The sequence below is a fragment of the Citrus clementina genome, unplaced genomic scaffold (assembly GCF_000493195.1).
Source record: "Citrus clementina cultivar Clemenules unplaced genomic scaffold, Citrus_clementina_v1.0 scaffold_3, whole genome shotgun sequence".
NCBI classification, from domain to species: Eukaryota; Viridiplantae; Streptophyta; class Magnoliopsida; order Sapindales; family Rutaceae; genus Citrus; species Citrus x clementina.
This window is the reverse complement of record NW_006262339.1, coordinates 27,134,981-27,157,653: the sequence shown is the minus strand read 5'-3', so window position 1 is coordinate 27,157,653 and position 22,673 is coordinate 27,134,981. Positions and strand designations below refer to the sequence as shown.

The window sequence follows — 22,673 nt, the reverse complement described above, 5'->3', positions numbered from 1 at the left end:
ATGGACGTGTATGTGATGATGAATATAAATATATAATAGAGAGTGATGGACATTTTCTTTTGCCTTTTGTTTAGTTTATTAATTAGATTTTGTTTTTGTTTAGTTTATTAATTAGATTTTGTTTTTGCGTTATTATTTAATTGTATAGTATAAAGACTAAAGTCAACAGTCAATTTAACAAAAGTTGGGGGTTTCTTTGCAATTTCTAAAATGTCAGGGTATAGGTTGAAGATAACCATATCATCAGGGGTAAACTAACATTTACCCAAATAAATATGTAAATAAACAAATAATTCATTTGATAGGGTATCGATTTGCGTCCGCACTCAATAATCTGTTGGCAAATCATCCAATTCATGAAGGTTGATTCTTTTTCTTTCACTATCATGTGGTCCCGACTGACGACGACCTCCAATAATTGAAATATAGATATTGGAGCCCGATCGCTATTAATTAAAAAAAAAAACGAGGAAGTTGATTTTTACCTTAAAAAAAAAATAATGGAAATTTTTTTTTGCTGTTTTTGAGATTTGACGGAATAATGGATAAATTGATAAATATTAAGATTTAGCATATAAAAAGAATTTGTAATTTCTTAGCTCATTCAATAACTAAATTGGTTCTAGATAAAATGATAAATTAGAACCTGATATAGGATTGGGACAATAGTCAGCTTAACTTATGTGATTATTTTCTGATTAAAATTGTTGAAAGATATACTTTAAAAAAAAAAAAGCCTAATCCGAAAGGCTATTTATGTCATGAATTCAATAATTTACGTGTTAATTGAGGTTGATTAGTTGCCACCCATTTAATGTTTATATGTTTACCCACCATCATCAACTTAGGTCTTATTTTGTATTAAAGTACTGTAATTTTTAAGTTAGAGTTGTCTAACCTTAATTTCAAACACATATTTAATAAATGATATTAAGACACACACAACTCACCGTATAATATAAATTCAACGTAGTGGAGTCATACTAGGGTATCCTACCACCACAATCAATGAATTTATACCAAATAAAACCAAATTTATAGTTTACCTAGTACAACAAAATATGATAAACGGTTCATCATATATGATTTTGAAAATCGTGTAAATTAATTCTCTTAATACTCGGCCCCTTAAATAGATGAAACTAAATTCCTCCCGCCCTTAATGTGAATGGAATTCAAACTCCAAACCGGTTATATTATTTCAAAAAGATTTTACTAATTATTAGATGGACCTACAATCATCCACCCATATATTAATTTAGGTACTACTCTTCTTTCAACCAATCAATAATTATAATAAGCAAAATGAAAAAAAAAAGGCACCTATACTCCTAAGTTTTGGAACAATAGTCACAAAAACCACAACTTTTTAATAAGGGACATCAAGACTCTATTTTTACCATAATATCTTTTAACTTCCTAAAATTAAAAAAATTGACCCTAAAATTTTATAATAAATAGAAATATGGCATTAAAATAAATGTAATAATATTATACATATTAAAATAATTTTAATATGTACAAAATACTTTTATATTTTACAATCTATTAGACCTATTTTATTATATTAAAGTAATTTTTCATAATAAATAGAAACATATTATTAAAACAAATAAATTAAAATTAAAATTATTTTGAATATTATGTAAAAAAATTTATTAATTGCAAAATATATTTAATCGAAAGTCTTTATAAATAAATACAAATATATTATTAAAATAAATATAATACTTTAAAATTCTAAGATTATTTTAAATGTTAAAAATAATTTAATATTATTAGTCTACTAGATAAATTATATTATTTATATTAAATTTGTATTAATTAAAAAAATTTAAAGTCAATTTTCTAATTACTCTATCCAAAAGGTATTATGGTTAAAAAGAAATTTTGATATCCCTTTCTAAAAATTTGAGAGTTTTTTGTGACTATTTTCTCAAATTTTAAGAGTGTAAATGTCCATTTCCCTAGGGAAAAAGAATATCTAGAATCCCATAAAAATTTAACTCCAAAAGTTCTATAATAAATTTTGGGAAATCTATTTAGACTGAACCTAACGGTAGTCATCAAATGCAATATATTCAATAACAATTTTTTCTAAAGCAAAAGAGTATGAAGCCATGTCCATGCATATATTAATTAATGGAGTGGCTATACATGAGAGAGTGCAATAACCAAGCCAAGGCTTAATTAAGGATTCAACAAAAGATCCCTCCCGTTTCGTCGTTATGGTTGCATGTATGGATCACAAGAAAAGTAACATTTTCTTTCAAAGAGCCCAATTTGAACCTTTTGGCAGATTCATTTATATGGAGCTTGTACTTTCTTTTGTAGAACCAGCCACAGCCTTTCAGTATCACTTCTTTGTTATTTTACTCACCATTTCCGGCGAATTTTGTCAGTTTATGGGATGAAACCGAAGCATTTGAAATGAATATACTCATAGACAATAATATGTCAGCGAATGGACCCAACATTGTTCAATATAGCTCAACAGCATAATTTATGCAAAATAGTAAATGACTTGAAATGAATATACTAATACACAATAATTTGAAGATTCATCCTTTTTTTTTTATTCCATAATATATGTCTGCAATTCTTGCCATCTTTGGATTTTATACAAGGGCTATGATTTTTGCCATAGTGGTCTTGATTTGACCATTTGAATTTGGAGAGAGTAAAAAGTTTTTTGTGAGAAAGAGAAAAAAAATTAGAGATAAAAAAAGCGAGAGAAAAAGAGAGGGAGAGAAAGAAAGTGCACCGCAAAGGGAGAGAGAAAATATTAAGGAGAACGATTTAAAGGGAGAGCGAAAATATTTAATTTTAATTAATTTCATTCATTGATTTATCTCAAATTTAATAGATATTTATGGATGTAAAACTAAAAATATTTTAGGGGATTGCTAATCCGCCCATATATAGACATACATACACGTTTGATTAAGAATGATCTTCATCATACAATTCTGATCATGACATATCATTAGGGTTATTGATTCCATTTAATGTGACAAATACAGTCACATGTGATGTGAAATTGTGAATGAGAGATGGATTGGAGACAAACTGAGCTAAGTTCATGATAAAGGCTAAAGTAGTTTCCAATGGCAAAGATTCTGGATCTTGAATTTACCAAATGAACCTTAATAATTTACGAATACTCTCACCATCGAAATATGATGAATTGATGATAGTTCATCCCAACCACACTGCAATGTCCAAACACATCATTAATCATTTTGAATTGAGTTAATTTTCAGATAACACGTATGGATTCTGTTTCTTGCACCAGAAGAAAATGTTAAGGAAAATAACTATGAGTCACGTTTGGTTCGCTCACTTAATCGCAAACACAATAAAGCAGACCTAGTTTACTCCATTAATTGCAAACACGATAAATCAGACTTATATTTATTATTTTTTTCAACATTTTATTAGCGTTTTTTTCCCCTTTAGTAATAAGGCGAAGTAGAAAGACGACACGTGTACTAGAGTCCTGTTTAGCAAATTAATTAGGTAGAATTTTCTTTTACATAGAGTAGTGAGATCGTTCTATTATAAATATTATAAGTAAGTTTTAACTTTTTTCTTTTCACATATAAACATTTACTAAAACAAACCTACTTTATCGTCTCTGTTAAAGTATGAACTTTAAACTGATTTCCAGAAGAACAACTGTCATGTCAATTTGAGGTCATGTTGGTATACGACATATCAGGTAATAAACATACAAGCCTGTATGACAAGCCTGTGTCGTCATCTACAAACTAATAAGTAAAGCACACGAATGTCACGTGCTTTACTTATTCTATACGGCGTTGGAGACTGTCGTTTTGGGGCTTATTGCTTTGAAGAAATCAGCATGTGTCCTCAAGGCTGTTCGTAACGATTACAAAAGGCGGGAGAATTCTGGGTTTGTTAGCTAACAATCCATAACACAGCTGGCTAACAGGGGATCTTCTCCAAGGTCCTTAAGCTTGTATAAATAAGTCTTAGGGTTGGGAAATCATGTATGGTGTTGCTTGTTACTTCGTCTCAAAACTTGTAACTTGTTCTTGGTGATTGAATAAAAACTGCTGCTCTGTTCTTCAGTGGATGTAGGCTGTCTCCAGCTGAACCACTTATATTTGTTGTTCTTAGCTTTCTGTTTCTGGGTGATTCTTTTTTGTGAATTCGATTAGCCAGTTTCTAGGTCATTGTTAGAGAGTTCAGCTAGGTCATGGTGATTCTTGATTGGATACTAAATCTGATCTTGGCTTAACAGTCTCTATCATTTAGAATCGAGATCCTATAGACAAACATTTTAGTCGTTATAAATCACCTATATTGATGAAAATGTAATGTCGCTGGCTGATTGTACTTTTGAACATCTAAATTAACTGTTTTAAATACCATTTATCATGTGTTTAATTTAAATTTGGGATAAACAATTTAGTCACAAAAGCATATTATCTTATATGACAAAAATAATTTTGGTCGCTTGAACTTAATATGATGCACTTTCCTCGATTAACATTTAACAATTTATTTTGTGTCATAAAAAATATAAAATGACTAATTTCTGATTAAAATTTCTGTTGTACGATATCAATTTTCTTATAGTGACCGGTTGCTGCACCTAATCGGGGCCGGAAGCAAGGGCCCCCACACTCGACCAGCCGCTCTCCTTCCTCAAGTCCAAATCCAGCCACCAACTTAACAACTTCTCTTCCAAACTCGCCGTCGTCCTTTTGTCCAACAGAAGGCCGGCGGCCACCGCTTGTCTGTGGCCAATGGTGTTTGGATTGATGAGTCACTCTCTCTCGGGATTTCTTTCAACACATGTTGTGGACAATATCTAGAAAGCTACTTATAATCAAGTCGATTTCCAAAGAAAGTAAATTTTGAATCTCTATTTGTTTGTTCGTTTATTATTATTGCGCATGATTTGCTGCCGAAATTAGATTATCTAGAAATTGTTTAAGTAGTGGGGTGCACATTGCAGATGCTGATATGGCAGGCCACGTTACCAGAATCTGTTAAGTTAGTTGCTTGATTTCCAGATAACACAATTGAGTATAAATGGCGGGCTTCTACGATAACTTGTAGAGTATATTAAGGCCCTATTTACTTTTGAGATTTGACGGCTGTACTGTAACACTAAAGTGTTTTGTGTTCATGATTAGAGAAGATACAACTGGAATGATAATGTTCATCGATCATGCTCTTAATCCTCCTTGAGCTGATTAAGATTAGGTTAGGGGAGGATTTGAATTATAACTAAACCGTAAACTTTTCGATACGAATGATTTTTGGCTAAGTTTAAATTGTTAATATAATTAAATTAAAGATAGAATTATACCTTCGATCATAGTCGTTTGAGCTTTAAGTGTTTTTACATTCACTAAATTTTATAAAATGTGTCTTACCCTATTCTACTTTACAGTTTTTAACCTATTCCACTTCATAGCCTTTTTTCTTGAGATAAAAAAAATATGTTTTTGGCAAGTATAAATTTAGATAGGTTAGGGATTAATTTTCTAGTAGTATTTCATAAGTTAAAAGATTTTACATTTCCTTCCATCAAAGAAATAATATTAATAAATCTTATCACTTCAATTAAAACAAGTGGGTGGGTCAGTAATATAAGTTTATTTACTTATTTATTTATTTAGACAAGTGACTTATCAAGTGGACCACATAATAAAAATCCTTAAATAAATATCAATTTTTTACCCCTAATGAATTTGATAAACTTTTCTTCCGTTTCGATTTCTCTTGTTTATTTCAAGGAAATACGTTTTTCAAAGTGGGAAAATTGTTAAATGAGATAAATATAATTTTTCTTGAAAAAGATAAATATTAGCATTATATATTATTAAATTTATTTGCAAAGTTTGTCCACTAGATTTTTTCTTCCCCACCTTGAAATTAGCAAACCCAACTCAACTCCATTAGTGAAGATGTTTGAAAATCTCTTTAGATGTTTCCTTCCTTCTAGTCTCTAATTACGATATAGGATTTTTATCGCTGGCCTTCTTGCTATGTGTGGAGAAGAACTCAGAGAACAAAAGTTTTTGATTTTTGCAAATTCATCACATCAAGTTTATTTATTTATTTATTTTTATTTCATGCACCCCAATCTAACCCACACCTGAGATTAAATAAACATAAGCTCTTGGTATCTAGCCATTGACAATCCATTTGGCAGAAATTTGTTCGATTTCAAATCTCCTATAGAAATTTTATCCATTGAACGAACTAGCACCAACCTCATTTTTTATTATTATATATATTTTTTCTCTACTCCATCAACAATAAATATGTAACATTATTTGCTAAAAAAAATCTTAAAATTCATTAGAAATCTATTAGATGGAACCTTAAGGGAGATAAATGAAATTTATGCAAGAATAAGTTTTCCAAAGCAAAAGGGTTAACAGGCTATGCAAGTAAAGGAAAGTACAAGGCAAAGAAAGAGACGTTATATTATCTTATCTGCTTATAGTTGTGTCCGAGCTTTGAATTTATGCTGTCGGCCACTTCACACTATCAATGGAAGTGGGACAGTTATTATTCTGGGCGCGCCTTGGCCTTAGAATCATGAGGCTGGGCTTTAGTAAGAATTTATTCAGGCGTAATTATTTTATTTGTAATATTTATTCAATATTTACTTTTAATTTATTATAAATCTTTAAAGTCATTTTTGGGTTAGTGCTAATCAAATTTTTCGGATATATTTATAATAGTTTAATATTCGAAATAAATTTTAAAATATATAATTATTTTATTTTTTACATTAAAATATGTAAGTTATTTAATTTATTATTTTTTAGTATTATATTTTGTATTTTGTATTTTGTATTTATATTTATTAGGAAAGTTTTAACTAGACTCAAATGATATAATAATTGATAAAAGATAAAGTCAATGTGATTAATTATAAAACTAATTAGTCTTACATGATCATTTAAGTAAATTTTAGATTAAAAGGTGTTTTCCTCGCCCCCTCTCCCCCAATGGAGTTGTAGTTTTTACATTAAAATTACGCAATATAAAAAATATAAATCATATAATTAATTCATTTAAATCTGAGAAAAATTTATCATTACTCTTGTGAGTTATAATAAAACAAAGGAAAAAGTTGACATGTGCAGCCAATAGCGTGAAGAGGCCAGCATCAAATTATCGAAAACTAAATTGGAAGCATTATTTTAAAAAAAATGGAAGTATTATAAATTAATAAATTCTTCGATTTCGTCCTAAAAATAAACAAAATTCAGCTCTCTACGTATACTTCTATGCTAGAGTTCTTTGTGTTTCATATTATCCTAAAAGAAAGAAAAGAATGGCTGAAATGGTGAGTAACAAGCAAGTGATATTGAAAGACTATGTGTCTGGTTTCCCAAAAGAAACAGACATGTATGTAACCACAAGCTCCATAGAATTGAAGGTGCCAAAAGGTTCAAATGGGGTTCTGTTAAAGAACCTGTACTTGTCTTGTGATCCATACATGCGACCAAGAATGACCAAAGGGGAAGGATCTTATATTGAATCCTTTAAACCCGGCTTGGTAATTTGTGCACTCATTCTCATAGCGACTCTTTTCATTTCCATGGCTTCTTATTCTTTTGCTTTTAGGAAATTTATTATTGAATATTGTTGATGCTGAAATCTGCTCGCCCTTTGACCGACCAGATTCTTTCACCAACGTTTGTGTTATCTGTTGTTGCTCGTTCACTGGAACTGGAATCGTCCCCCTTCCTCTCAATAGACCTGCGCTCACCAAAAAACGGATCAGAGACGCCGGTGGTTTTGCCGGCGTAAACCCTCCGATGCCTAAGTTAGCTCAAGGTGTTTACGGGAAAACAATGTGATTTGGGTTCAAGAAGTTTATCTGAAATTCGTAGGAAAATGGTCTGGTTGCAATTTGGCAGCGTTTTCCCTCTCTCCAGTTTTTCTATCCTTTCTCCGTTGAGTTCCTTTTCTTTTATAGCCGCTGTCCCCACCTTTCCGTTTGCCCTTCATCCCCCCCTTTTTCGGGTAGTGGCAGCCCCTCACGGGACTCTAACCGTTGCATTGTCGCAAACGTGGGGACTTACGTGTCCCTCAACGGTTCTGGGAAAAGCGTAACGGCCGCAATTCTGTGTTCTGTGAAAAGCATAACGGCCGCGATTCTGTGTTCTGGGAAAAGCGTAACGGCCGCGATTCTGTGTTCTGGGAACAGCGTAACGGCCGCGGTTCTGTGGGATCGTGTTCCCGCTTTCTGGGGGACAAGTATCGGCTCGGTGTATACCTCTGGTCGGTGTATACCTCTGGTCGGTACATTCCCCTAGCAGGGGTTCCCCTCTGGTCGGTTTATGCTTGTCCCTGTGTTCGGCTCGTACCATAGGCTGAGGTGATCCACGCCGGGGTGGAAATGATAGCATGGCCGACCTGGTGCTCATATTTACTTAACATCAGTCCCCCAGTTTCTGGTCTTGCGAGTGAAATGAGTCAAGAGTAGAAACTGATAGTCGGATCTTATCCATTCGGGGGTTTTTCCTCTGGTCTTCTGTTTAATGGGGCGGATCTGAGATATCATTTTTCTTCTGAGGAGATTCCGACCTGAGCATGGGCCTAAATGAACACGCGCCCATTGCATATCTGGGCTTACATCTACCTTGGCCTTTTGTAACGGTTAGTGACGTGGCATCTCCAGACTCTTCGTATTTGAAATTTGAAACGACGGGTTATCTGTCCTCGATGTACGGTGAGTGAGCTGGCGTCTCCATCACTTTAAATGCCTTCGTTTCCCCCTTTTCGTTTCAAATCCCTAGACTCACATCGTCATCGTTTTGTTACTCGTCTCTCCGTCGTTACTTAACCCCCTCTCTGAACTTTGCTTACACTTCTCGTGTCTGGAGTATCCACTTGCTGGATTTTTTCTCTATCACGGCCGCGCCATCAGTGACAGTTCAATCCAGGTATTGCTTTTAACTTCTCCTCTGGTTGTTGTTGATTGGGTTCTGTGTTGCCCTCTTTGTGTCCATATACTCGAGTTTTCTCTATTTTCTTTTGGGATTCCAATATGTCAAACCGGAGAGGAAAGTTGATTGCTGATGAGAGTGATGAAGAATCGGAGAGTTCAGGCCTCAACGTGCCAATACCCACCGACTTCTTAGGTCCCTCCAGTAGTGTAGGTCATTCCCATGGGAGGGATACCCTTGAGTATCCACGCCCCTTAGTTGTCTTTCCCTCCCCCGAAATAGAGCTTGTAGGTAATAGAGGCGGACCTGCTTCGGGCTCTGGTGAGAACCACAGCTATGGTGGGGTTAGGGTTCCTGAAGGAGTCGGTGATGGTGAGGGGAGCAGCTCCGGACCGAGCAGACCTCCTCAAAGAAGGCATCTTGGTCATAGGGCAGAGGCGGATTCTTACCCTATTGACTACACAGCTTGTGCTACCACCGAAACCGATCTGTTCAAGCTGAGGAACCTTTACGACATTCCTTCAGAGGTTCTCCTGGTAGTTCCAGGAAAAGGTGACGCCCCCAGTCGGCCTCCGCGGGGGTATGTGACGATGCACCTGGAGAGCTTCAAATTAGGAGCTCGGCTGCCCCTTCAACGTTATTTTGCTAAGATATTGGGTGATATGCACCTGGCCCCAGGTCAGCTACATCCCAATGGATGGAGGGTTCTCTCGGCTATGTATGTGTTGTGGAAGAGGTGTGAATCAGGGGAGCCCTCCCTTGTTGAAGTGAAGCATCTATACCAGCTGAGGAGTAGCCCGAGGGAAGCAGGCTGGTATTATTTCATGTCGAGCTCTGCGAAGAGGAAACCAATCACCGGCTTCCCCTCCTCGTGCAAAAATTGGAAGAACAAATTCTTCTTTGCTGGGGGGAATTGGTGTCCAGCAGCTCACTCGCTGGGTGGTGATATTTACCTTCCAACGAATTTTGTCACCCCAGGTCGTTCATTTTTGCCTATATTATTGATAAAATTGCTACTTATTGGGTTCTTTAACCTTTTGTGCTATTTCAGAATCGTGGGGTCTGATCGGGGGGCTTGAAGATCGGCCTTTGCTTCAGGTGGAAACGGCTCTATTGAACGCGTCTACCTGTCAAGACCTCCTGTCACCAACAAGTCTGGTCGGCTCGGGCTTAGTGGATATAGCTGCCGGGATGGATAACAAGATTCTCAGTGCTATGACCAGAAAGCGTGGTCGAGCTTCAGGCAGCTCCAGCAACCCACCTCCTCCTCCGAAGAAAACCAGCGTAAGCCCATCCAAGGCTCCTGTTCCTGCTCTGCCCCCTCCCCCGCCCCGTAAGAGTGGTGGGGAGAGAACTTCTGACAAGAGTCCCGAGGTCAGCCTCCAGTCTGGGGACCGATCCTCCCCTCTGCCATCTCGGGAACAAGGCGACTACCTGAGCTTGTATCAGAAGGATTACAAAAGATCGGTGGGGCCCAAGATGGTGAAGGACATTGAGAGTATGGGCCTCTCAGAGTTGGCTGCTTCTGTTCAGAGAGTATCCTTCAGGCTGGCCACCATGGTTTCGTGTTACAAGGCCGGGGCCGCGCGCCATGAGAGGAAGCTTCAAGCTGACAATCAGGAGCTGAAGAAGAAAGCTGACTCTGCTGATCGTTCCAAGGAGAAGCTGGCCGAACTGAACCAGCAGATGTCGGAGCTGGCGGAGAAGGTTGCGGTTGCTGAGTCCACCTCCTCCAAACTTGAGGACGAGTTGGGTGGCCTAAAGTCTGACCTTCAAGTTGCTCAAAGTGAAAGGGATACTTTGAGGACCGCCCTTGAGGGAGAGATCAAATCCCTGAGTGACCAGCTGGCTGAAGAGAAAAGCAAATCCGCTGATGTGGATGATCGGTTGGATGCTGAGTACAACTCCGTGGTTGCTCTCAGCTATAAGTGTATCATGTCTGTACTCAAGGAAGAATACCCCGAGCTCGACATGGGCAAGCTGAAATCTGGGGTGGAGAGGTATATGGCTGGGGCCAGCCAGGGAGATAAGGAGCAAGGTGAGCAGGATCAGGTGGAGGCTCCTTTGGATAGGGCGCAGGAGGAGGAAATTGGGGGACGTGCTTTCGAAGTAGGACAAGGGTCCGTGCCTGTACCTCCCGGTAATGCTGATCTCCCACCTCCTGAGATTGCTGACCCTTTACCTCCCGAGGTCGCTGATCTTTCAGCTGCTGGAGCTGCTGACTCTCATAATCTTTAGGCCCTTTTTTTTTTTTTTGTATGAACTCTTGAGTTGTATTCGTTTGATAAAGAATTGAACATTTATGAGATTTCCAGATACTTTCTATTGGATCTCTTGTCTGGTGTTTACTTGCATTTAGCAAAATTTTTTGAAAAATTAGCTGCTGGTCTTTCGTTGACCGAGCAGAAGCAGACACTCATTTGCCTTAATAAAATTTACGAAAAATTAGCTGCTGGTCCTTTGTTGACCGAGCAGAAGCAGACACTCATTTGCCTTAATAAAATTACGAAAAATTAGCTGCTGGTCCTTTGTTGACCGAGCAGAAGCAGGCACTTTGTTGCCTTCGTAGAATTTTCGTAGCTTTAGCTGCTGGTCTTTTGTTGACCGAGCAGAAGCAGGCATTTTGTTGCCTTAATAACATCTTCATAAATTTAGCTGCTGGTCCTCGTTGACCGAGCAGAAGCAGGCACTTACTTGCCTTAGTGACACTTTCGAGAAATTAGCTGCTGGTCTTCGTTGACCGAGCAGAAGCAGGCATTTTGTTGCCTTAATAACATCTTCATAAATTTAGCTGCTGGTCCTCGTTGACCGAGCAGAAGCAGGCACTTACTTGCCTTAGTGACACTTTCGAGAAATTAGCTGCTGGTCTTCGTTGACCGAGCAGAAGCAGGCATTTTGTTGCCTTAGTAACATTTTCATAAATTTAGCTGCTGGTCTTTCGTTGACCGAGCAGAAACAGGCACTTTGTTGCCTTAGTAATATTTTTACTGGTCTTGCTACCAGGGGACTTCATGCTGAATTCATCTTTATTGAAATTTGAATGCCTTACAAAAAACATAGATCATATGCATGTATAACAGGCTATCATGCATTTAACAGAAATAACTTGTCAGAACGAGAATTCAGTAGAGCATTTTGCTTACTGGAAATATTTCTTCAAGTGCTCGGCGTTCCACGACCTTTTCACGTCTCGCCCATCCTGGTATGCTAACTTATAAGCTCTTGGTCCAGTGGCGCGTATCACCCTGTACGGGCCTTCCCACTTCGGGCCAAGAGCGCCATGGTTAGGTTCCCTGGTGTTTTGGTTCACCTTCCTAAGTACCCAATCTCCTGCTCGGAATTGCCTCACGCGTACGTTCTTGTTGTAATAACGCATCATCCTTTGCTGACACTGGGCCACTTTCTGCGATGCCCCTGCCCTCTTCTCCTCAAGCAAGTCTAGGTTTAAGCAGATCTGCTCGTCATTTTGCTCCTCGTTGAAATATTCCGTTCGATGTGTCCCCACTCCAATTTCTGCTGGGACTACCGCCTCATGATCAAATGCTAAGGCGAACGGAGTTTCCCCTGTGGCGGTCTTGTGAGTTGTCCGATAAGCCCATAACACTCCTGGTAACTCGTCAACCCAGGCCCCCTTCTTCTCTCCCAGTCTAGTTTTCAGGAGCTTCTTTATCACTTTGTTGGCTGCTTCCACTTGTCCGTTTGCCTGGGGGTGTGCGGGGGTGCAGAATTTCAGGTCCACCCCCAAATTTCGGCAAAATTCCCTGAAGTTGCCGTTGTCAAACTGTCTCCCATTGTCTGTAACGATGGCATAGGGGATCCCGTATCTGCAGATGATATTTCTCCAAATAAAATCTGTTGTCTTCTTCTCCGTGATTTGGCTGAGGACTCCCACTTCCACCCACTTGGTGAAATAGTCTATCGCCACAATTGCATGTGTCGCCGCTCCTCGGCCCTTAGGTAACGGTCCGATCAAGTCGATTCCCCATTGAGCGAAAGGCCACGGGGATGTCATGGTGGTCAGCTTCTCTGGGGGTTGTGCAGGAACCTCGGAGAAGCTTTGGCAGGTTTTACAGTTTTTTGCCATCCTTTTCGCATCCTAATGCATGGTTGGCCAGAAGTATCCTTGTCGGAGTGCCTTGAAGGCTAAAGTTCTCGCTCCCGAGTGATTGCCGCAAATTCCTTCATGAATTTCCCTTAATACATAATCTGCCTCCTCATCATCCACACATCTCAACAGGGGCAAAGTGAATCCTCGGCGATAGAGTACTCCATCGAGTAATGTGTACCTCGCTGCTCGGCATTTTAGCTTTCTCGCTTGCCTTTTGTCCTCTGGTAAAACTCCATCGCGGATGTATGCAAGGATCGGGTCCATCTAGGATTCTTCAGTGCTTACTCTCATTACCTCTACTTCTTCTCCTATACTCGGTGAGGTCCTCACCTCTAGTGGAACTGATTTAGGTAATTTGGGATCTACAGTTGCGGCCATCCTAGCCAACATGTCAGCTCGGTAATTTTCGTTCCGGGATATCTGCTTCACCTCTACTTCCTTGAATAGTTCGACCATCTGCCTCGCCTTCTTTACATAAAATCCCAATTTCTCTTCCCTTACTTGAAATTGATCGCTGAGCTGGTTGCATACTAGCTGGGAGTCTGCTCGGATTTCAACCCTTTCTGCTCGTAGCGTATGTGCAAGACCGAGACCAATAATGAAGGCCTCATATTCAGCTTGGTTGTTCGTAAGCTGGAATTCGAACTTTACAGCGTAGGATACCTCAACACCTTCTGGGCTTCGTATTATAACTCCTGCCCCGGATCCCTGTTCACTACGTGAACCATCAACCATCACCAACCATATCCCCTTCGAATCCTCCTGTTCTGCTGGTTGTCCCTCCTGGACACCTTCCCCTGGTTCAATGCGGTCCACCATAAAATCTACCAGGGCTTGGGCCTTGATTGCCCCTCGGGGCCTGTACGACAGGTCAAATTCGCTCAACTCCACCGACTATTTTACTAACCGACCTGACGCGTCCGGTTTTTGAAGTACTTGCCGAAGGGGTTGGTCGGTCATCACAACAATCTGGTGGGCTTGGAAATATGGTCGGAGTTTGCGTGCCGCCGTTATCAGAGCTAGCGCCCATTTCTCCATTAGCGGATATCTGGTTTCTGCGTCCACTAGGGCCTTGCTTGCGTAATATACCGGGCGTTGCTTCCCTTCTTCTTCCCTGACTAAAACCGAGCTGGTAGCCCACTTAGAGATTGCTAAGTACAAAAACAGCTGGTCACCCTCTCTCGGAATTGATAGTAACGGGGCGCGGGCTAGATATTCCTTCAATTGTCCAAATGCCTCCTCGCATTCCGGTGTCCATTCCATCTTTCTCCCTTTCTTTATGACTTGGAAGAAAGGGTGACACTTATCAGTGGCTCGCGAAATAAATCGGTTCAATGCTGCCAACCTCCCCGTAAGGCTCTGCACCTCCTTTACTGTTCGTGGCGACCTCATTTCTATCACTGCTCGTATCTTTTCCGGGTTGGCCTCAATCCCTCGATGGCTCACCAGGAATCCCAGGAATTTGCCCGAGCTGACCCCAAATGCACATTTCTCCGGGTTTAGCTTCATCTCGTACTTCCTCAGTAATTCAAAGGTTTCCTCAAGATGCTTCACGTGATCCCTTGGTTCTTTGGACTTTGTGATCATATCGTCCACATATACCTCCATTGTATGTCCGATCAATGGCTTGAAGATCTTGTTCACCAACCTTTGATAGGTAGCTCCTGCATTTTTCAGGCTGAAAGGCATCACCCTGTAGCAAAACAAACCCATGTTAGTTATAAAGGTCGTGCTTTCCTCATCCTGCTCGTTCATGGGTATCTGGTTGTATCCGGAGAAGGCATCCATGAAACTGAGCAGACTATGACCCGCGGTTGAGTCCACCAACTGATCTATTTTTGGTAGGGGGAAGCTGTCTTTCGGGCATGCCTTGTTGAGGTCCGTGAAGTCTACACACATTCTCCACTTCCCATTGGCCTTCTTTACCAGTACTACATTGGAAATCCACTCCGGGTACTTGGCTTCCCTTATAAATCCCGCTTTCAGCAGTTTTTCTACTTCCGCATTTATGGCCTCGTACCGTTCCTGGTTGAAGCACCTCCTTTTCTGCCTCACCGGCCTTGCCCCTTTCCTGACTGCCAGCTTATGACAAGCTACCCCTCGATCAATACCTGACATATCCTCATGAGACCAGGCAAATATGTCCGCATGGGACTGTAGACACTTCACCAGCTCGCCTTTTATTTCTTCACCCAATTCCGATCCGACTTTAACCACTCTGCTCGGGTCACTCCTGCTAACAATAACTTCCTCCAGCTTCTCAACAGGTTCCTGGCGACCGTTTTTTGACTCCCCCCGGTTATCTAGAGAGGTGACCTGCAACGTTTCCTTGGCCGCTGTAGCATAGCAGCTCCTGGCCATCCTCTGGTCGCCCTTTACTACACCCACAACTCCATTTACTCTGTACTTCAGCGCTAGATAATGCGTGGACATTACACATTGGCTTATCCTCATGAACGGTCTCCCCAATATCATCTGATAAGGGCTTCTTTCCTCTACCACGACGAAGTCCAGCATCATCGTTCGTTCAAACGGCTTTGTCCCCACAGTAATCGGGAGTTCAATGATCCCCAAGGGAGTTAACCGTCCCCCTCCAAATCCTTTCAAGGAAGTATTTGTCCGCTCCAGCTTCAAATCTGAAATCCCCATATCATCTAGGGCCGACTTAAACAGAATGTCTACTGAGCTGCCCGTGTCTACCAGTATTCGCTGCAATTCTGTACCGGCCACCTTTGCCTTAATCACCAAGGCATCCTCATGAGGATACAAAATACCCTCTTCGTCATCTTCCGTCCACATAATAGGAACTTGCCGCACTTTTGCTCTTTTGGCTGCCGGTAAATTCAGAAGCACTTCTTTGCCAGCCATGGCGTATCTCCCATAGTTCTTCCGTGCTCTGTTTGAATCCCCGGCCAATGTTGGCCCTCCTGCTATTACACGGATGGTCGGCTGTTCTCGTTCCAGACTCCTCTCAACTCCTTCATCCCGTATGTACTCTGACTCAATGACAGGGGACACTCCGTCTACATACTCATCCAAGTATCGGTTCCTTACTAAATCTTCCACCTGAATCTTCAGGTCACGACATTGGCTGATTGTGTGACCGTGAGTGTCGTGGAATTTGCAGAATCTGTTCTTATCCCGTCGATGAGCCGGTTTTGTTATTGGGGCTGGAGGGTATAGCAGGCCTCTTCCCTCGATCCTCTCATATAGTTCCTCCATGGAGATCTTTAATGGAGTGTATTGTCTATAGGCCGAGCTCTGATCTATTAGCTGAACTGATCGGCTATCATGAATGTCACCTCGGGCTGTCCCAGTTGCTAATTGATCTAGTCGACTGGCCCTGGAATCGGTTGCATGTAATGTTCTGGGAGTGTTGTGATAGGGGTGGGCAGCCATCTGCCGGAATTCTCGCTGCCGCTCTGGGATTAGGGGGCGTGGAGGTTGAGCCCGGCTGTGTTGGAACTGTTGTGCTCTCGGAGTTATGGGGTAAGGGCGGGACCGAGCTGATGTTCCGCCCATCCCTGAAGATTCTCCAGTTCGCTTTCCCAACCCGCTCCCTTTCGGGGCTCTCCGCTCCTTCCGCCTCAGCTCTTCTAGCTGTTCACTTTTTAGTCTTGCTGATTTCTCCTCTTCAATTTCAATATCTCGTCTCGCCTGCTCATACCCTGCTGAATAATTCTGCACCAGGGGGCTTCTCAGGTTATACCATAGCCGGCCTATCCTCACACCCTCCTTTAAACCCCTCAACGCCTGCGGGTGATTGAAAGCTCCCAAATCAAGTACGGCTCGGTGGTATCGCTTTACAAAATCCCGTAGGGACTCGTGCTCCTCCTGTTTCATCCCCATCAGTTCCATCATGTCGTCCTCTGGGGCTACTGCCCCTCGGAACTGCTCGGCCAACTCCTGACACATCTGCTCATACCCCTTTATACTTCCTCGGGGCAGCTTGCGGTACCATTCTCGGGCTCGTCCCTCTAGCGTCAACGGGAACGCCCTGCACCTCTGAGCTGGTGTCAGCCCCTGCACACCTGTCATGTCGTTGAAACGCTCAATGTACACCAGTGGATCACTTCGCCCGGAGTATTTGAGGTCGGGGAAGCGGAAATCTCTTGGGATTATGGTACCCATGATCTCAGCTGATAGCGGAGATTCTTCATCTAGCATTATCCTCCAGCTCGGGGGTTTCCTCTTACCCTGTATCTCCTCTATCACTTGCGCTAGTCTGCGCACCTCTCCCTCCAATTCTACAGCACGGTCAGGATCACGTGCAGCTATCTGATCTCGCTCCTGCTCGGCATTTTGCAACCGCTGTCTGAGCTCTCTTTCATCAGCGTTGACTCCTCGGCCATCAGCTCCCGGTACTTGCCTGGGGCGAGGTTGGTTCCTCCCTTCGTCTACTTGTTCTCCAGGAATCCAACCAGTGCTTCTGTGGGGATGAACCCCATAAGGTTGGTCCGCTGGCGGAGGGGTCTCCTCGACTCTATGCCTCCGGATGCTGGGCTCTGCTCCCACATCATCTCTCCCCACGGGGATTTCGCGATCCCTTCTCCGCTCATCTCTTAGCTCATTCAGTATGGTGGCGAGAGTCTCCATTTGCCTCTCCATCCGTTCCAATCGATCTTGCGTCACCCTCTCTCGGGCTTCATTTGCAATTTCCCGAAGGGTGATTGTTTCCCCCGGTTCGTTATCCTCCCTCAAAGCGTCCTTCCTTGACAAATCCATGTCTACTTGTTCTCTGTCTCTCCGGTAAGTGCTAATTCGGTGGTAGCTTTTTATCCTTATCCCCACAGACGGCGCCAAAATGTTGATGCTGAAATCTGCTCGCCCTTTGACCGACCAGATTCTTTCACCAACGTTTGTGTTATCTGTTGTTGCTCGTTCACTGGAACTGGAATCGTCCCCCTTCCTCTCAATAGACCTGCGCTCACCAAAAAACGGATCAGAGACGCCGGTGGTTTTGCCGGCGTAAACCCTCCGATGCCTAAGTTAGCTCAAGGTGTTTACGGGAAAACAATGTGATTTGGGTTCAAGAAGTTTATCTGAAATTCGTAGGAAAATGGTCTGGTTGCAATTTGGCAGCGTTTTCCCTCTCTCCAGTTTTTCTATCCTTTCTCCGTTGAGTTCCTTTTCTTTTATAGCCGCTGTCCCCACCTTTCCGTTTGCCCTTCATCCCCCCCTTTTTCGGGTAGTGGCAGCCCCTCACGGGACTCTAACCGTTGCATTGTCGCAAACGTGGGGACTTACGTGTCCCTCAACGGTTCTGGGAAAAGCGTAACGGCCGCGATTCTGTGTTCTGGGAAAAGCGTAACGGCCGCGATTCTGTGTTCTGGGAACAGCGTAACGGCCGCGGTTCTGTGGGATCGTGTTCCCGCTTTCTGGGGGACAGGTATCGGCTCGGTGTATACCTCTGGTCGGTGTATACCTCTGGTCGGTACATTCCCCTAGCAGGGGTTCCCCTCTGGTCGGTTTATGCTTGTCCCTGTGTTCGGCTCGTACCATAGGCTGAGGTGATCCACGCCGGGGTGGAAATGATAGCATGGCCGACCTGGTGCTCGTATTTACTTAACAAATATATTGTCAATGAACTTAAGTTCACTGGTTTAGCTTATTTTTTGAACGTACTTAACATCAAATTGGTAAATTATGTTCCCTTTATTCTTTTACTTGGTGTATGTTGTGTGAAGTCTTGTGCTTGAAATTGAATTGGTGACACAGAAATTTTGATTAATTAGTACAGCCCATAGTCGGAAATGGGGTGGCTAAAGTATTGGATTCTGAGAATCCAGAGTTCAAGAAAGGAGACTTGGTTTGGGGAATGACTGGTTGGGAAGAGTACAGTCTAGCTACAGCTCCACGTTTGTTCAAAATTCAACACACGGATATGCCTCTTTCATACTATACTGGAATTCTTGGTAAGATTTTATTTGCTGTAATAATTAAGAATGTAAGGAAAATTAGGATGATTAACTCTAAATACTTTGGATATCTCTGTGGGATATGATGTGAAATTTGGAAATTTATTAATTATAAGGCTGTCCTTTATGTCTATGACAGTTAGAATGTCCTAATTGGAGATAGAGTGAGCCTTTCATTGTTTAGCTTTATAGATATGTCCCCTTTTGCATACTTAAATTTAAGCATTTTCACTATAGTGGTGTTTTCTGATTGATATACTCCATCAAGTTAGTTCTTGTGCTTTTTGGCACAATTTCACGAGTAAAAGATCCTTCAATAGCTAGTTGAACATGTAGGAAAATGCAGATTCCTAGGTTCTCAGGCAGTTTTCACAAACTAAATGCTTGGTTTTACTTTTAATTCATTTTATCAGTTTGGTTTTGTGATTAAGCCAAAAAATGCATTTTATACCTGAAAATGCGGCAGCTTTTGCTTTAATGGCTTGCAAGTGTTAATTGGACAGTCATGAAAAGCTAAATGCTCACTTGAGCATTTGATTACTTGGAGACCAGTTTGCCCATGGATGGTGGGTCACAGTCCAAGTGTTGGATTAAATACCCAGAAAGATGCGAGGCATGACACTAAGCAAACAAAAACATGGTTTTATGAACTACAAAAACTTGTTCTGTTATAAAGAATATAACAGAGTCCGTATGATATTTTATTATTGATGTTAAAGTGTGAACAAGATTCAGATTTTTAAAATTCTATATATTCAGAGAATTTTGTTTCAAATTTTTGCTCTGATCTTTTTGCACTCGGGTTAGTGATCAAAGTTGGTTTAATACAGTATAATACTTGATAGGTATGCCCGGAATGACTGCTTATGCTGGATTTTTTGAGGTCTGCTCTCCTAAACAAGGAGAGTATGTCTTTGTATCAGCAGCATCTGGTGCAGTTGGTCAGCTTGTCGGGCAGTTTGCAAAATTGGTGGGCTGCTATGTTGTCGGAAGTGCTGGAAGCAAAGACAAGGTATGTAACAGTCTGACAAGTGCTTGAGTGTTCCCATCTTACTTTCAAACATTTAATTTAAGAAAGGAAATTTCATCATAATGTCTTTTCTGTTACTTTCAACCGTAAGGTTGATCTACTGAAGAATAAGTTTGGGTTCGATGAGGCATTCAACTACAAAGAGGAACCTGATTTGGATGCAGCATTGAAAAGGTTGGTACCAGAAAATTTGTTGCATCTTTAATAGATATCATTGTAATTTGGGAAGGTGATTAATATCAGGTTGTAATTTGAGAGTCTTGGGGTTACTGTAAAGTTTAGCAAATCAACAAAGATCACTAAAAATGCTGTCCTTTAGAAAATCAAAAGCCTTTAAAAAAGAAATTGTACTAGATTTTTCCATTGCCTCTAGTCCCAGTTTAGGAATTGAGAAAGATATAAAACCACAGCTTGATAAGTACGATATTCTTTCTTATCAAAATGTTGGTGTTCTATGATCTTTTACTTGGGACTTAAAATGTCATGCCAATGATTTGCCAATTTGACAGGTACTTTCCTGAAGGGATTGGCATATATTTTGAAAACGTTGGCGGAAAAATGCTTGATGCAGTGCTACTCAACATGAGAATCCAGGGTCGAATTGCTCTATGCGGAATGATCTCACAGTACAATAATGACAAGCCTGAAGGGGTACACAACTTGACGTGTCTTATATCGAAGCGGATTCGTATGGAAGGTTTCCTGGTTCCTGATTACTTTCACCTCTATCCAAAGTTTCTGGAAATGATGATTCCTCGCATCAAAGAAGGAAAGATTGTGTATGTCGAAGATAAGGCTGAAGGTCTCGAGAGTGCACCTGCAGCTCTTGTCGGGCTATTCTCAGGCAGGAATGTGGGGAAACAGGTGGTTGAAGTTGCTACTGAATGAAGAATTAGTTAGTGATACATGTTTTGACAAGAACGGTACATGTTTTTACTCGTCACAAAATTTCAATGGTCGAGAGAGAGTGCTACTGATAAAGCTAATAAATAATATGATCAAAGGAGTGTAAGTTTTATGATAGTTGCTGAATCAAATATAGAAACTTATAACAGCTAGCCTAGCACCTTCTTGTGGTCGCAGTTTTGATAATGTTACTAAACCAATCTGCTACTCAATTGCTATCAAAAGAAGCCTTAATAGATGGTTAGTGTATTGTGCTGATAAAATATGACAGCCACAGAGAAAGCACATAAAAAATGATTAGTTTTAATGCCTTGTTTGGGAGAAAAGCCACAATGCAAAGGTTGAAGAATAAATAAATGCAACAAATTTAAAATTCATCGGATATTTGTTTATAGAAAACCTTAAGGGAGATAAACCGTAATTGATGAAGAAAAATGCCTATGGGAATGCCCAAAACAGGCTTATTGTAATCGACACAATGTCCTTTCCCTTGTGTCATTCTGGGTCGCATGAATGGATCAAAATATCATGTACAACTTATTCAAAAGAACTCCATTTGAACATTTTGGCACGTTCAACTCGATGGAGCTTGAGCTTGTGGTTGCATGCATGGGTGTTTCTTTTGGAAACATTGACAGATTCTTTGAATATATGCTGCTTATTACTCTCCATTTAAGGCATTATATTTTTCTCTCTTTGTGGTTATCACAAATTTACACATCTTGTTTCAAGCCTTTCAAATTAAATATTGAACTCTGTTTAGTCTACATAACAGAACAAGAGACACCCTGAATATTTCAGGTGAACAAAACAAACAACTCAATTTTCTCAACTTGTAGCAATTTCCTACTAAAGCATAAAACAAAAACAAGCCTAAATTTCTTAATGGTTCCACTGTTTGATCTAGAATTAATATATTGAATAATCAGAGCTTACCGAGAATTCGAATAAAGAAAGAGGCATATCTGTGTGTTGAATTTTGAACAAAGAGGGAGCTGTAATGAGACTGTGATCTTTCCATCCAGTCATTCCCCAAACCAAGTCACCTTCCTGAACTCTGGATTCTCTGACTCCAAAACTTTAGCCATCCCACATCCACTTATGGGCTGCATGCATTCATCAGAAAACTTTATAAATACTAGAACTAGCAAAGGATAAGAAGACATTGAAATTAATGTGAAAAAAAAAATAGCTACGAGAATGTACTAACCAAACCAGGTTTAAAGGATTCAACATAAGATCCTTGAATTTTCTCATTCTGGGTCGCATAAGATAGATCACAGACCAAGTTCTTCAACAGAACCCCATTTGGACCTTTTGGCACCTTCAGTTCTATGGAGCTTGTGGCTATACACATGTCCGTTTCTTTTGGAAAACCAGACACACACTCTTTCAATATCACTTGCTTATTACTCACCATTCCATTCATTTTTATTTCCTCTTTCTTTTGGTTAATGTGAAATAATGAAGAATTCTGGCAAAGAAATTTTATAAGCGAGTTTTTTTTTTTTTTTTCCTCGGCTTAATCCTTTGAACTAAATTTTCTTTCCATAATGACAAGGCAAGAATGAGACACTGCGGATTCTCTTGTGCGACAGCTTTATGTTTGCGCCGGCCTCTTCACACTATTGTAGCTATTGTCTTGTTTTCCTTTATTTTGTTCATGCCGGCCTCTTCTCCTTTTCAATGATTTTTTCGTTTTCTAATTAATATTTTTGCGCTTCACGCTTAAATCAATCAATCCTTTCTCAATTCTCAAT

At 40.6% G+C, this 22,673-nt stretch overlaps 1 protein-coding gene across 1 annotated transcript; it reads left to right on the top strand.

The window, feature by feature from the left end:
* The first annotated feature begins 7,330 nt into the window (after nucleotides 1–7,330).
* LOC112100208 (2-alkenal reductase (NADP(+)-dependent)-like) lies at nucleotides 7,331–20,895 on the top strand. The gene is made up of 5 exons (XM_024188904.1): nucleotides 7,331–7,555; nucleotides 18,800–18,974; nucleotides 19,823–19,989; nucleotides 20,099–20,181; nucleotides 20,517–20,895. Exons 1-5 carry the CDS (start codon nucleotides 7,331–7,333, stop codon nucleotides 20,893–20,895), a joined length of 1,029 nt encoding a protein of 342 aa, XP_024044672.1.
* Nucleotides 20,896–22,673: the final 1,778 nt, after the last annotated feature.

What these genes read in the sequence shown, in the direction of transcription:
- LOC112100208 (XM_024188904.1), top strand. Translation starts at nt 7,331, where the DNA reads ATGGCTGAAATGGTGAGTAACAAGCAAGTGATATTGAAAGACTATGTG. An exon ending in AATCCTTTAAACCCGGCTTG is followed by an intron (nt 7,556 to 18,799) that starts GTAATTTGTGCA and finishes TAATTAGTACAG; the next exon opens with CCCATAGTCGGAAATGGGGT. An exon ending in GTGCTGGAAGCAAAGACAAG is followed by an intron (nt 19,990 to 20,098) that starts GTATGTAACAGT and finishes TTCAACCGTAAG; the next exon opens with GTTGATCTACTGAAGAATAA.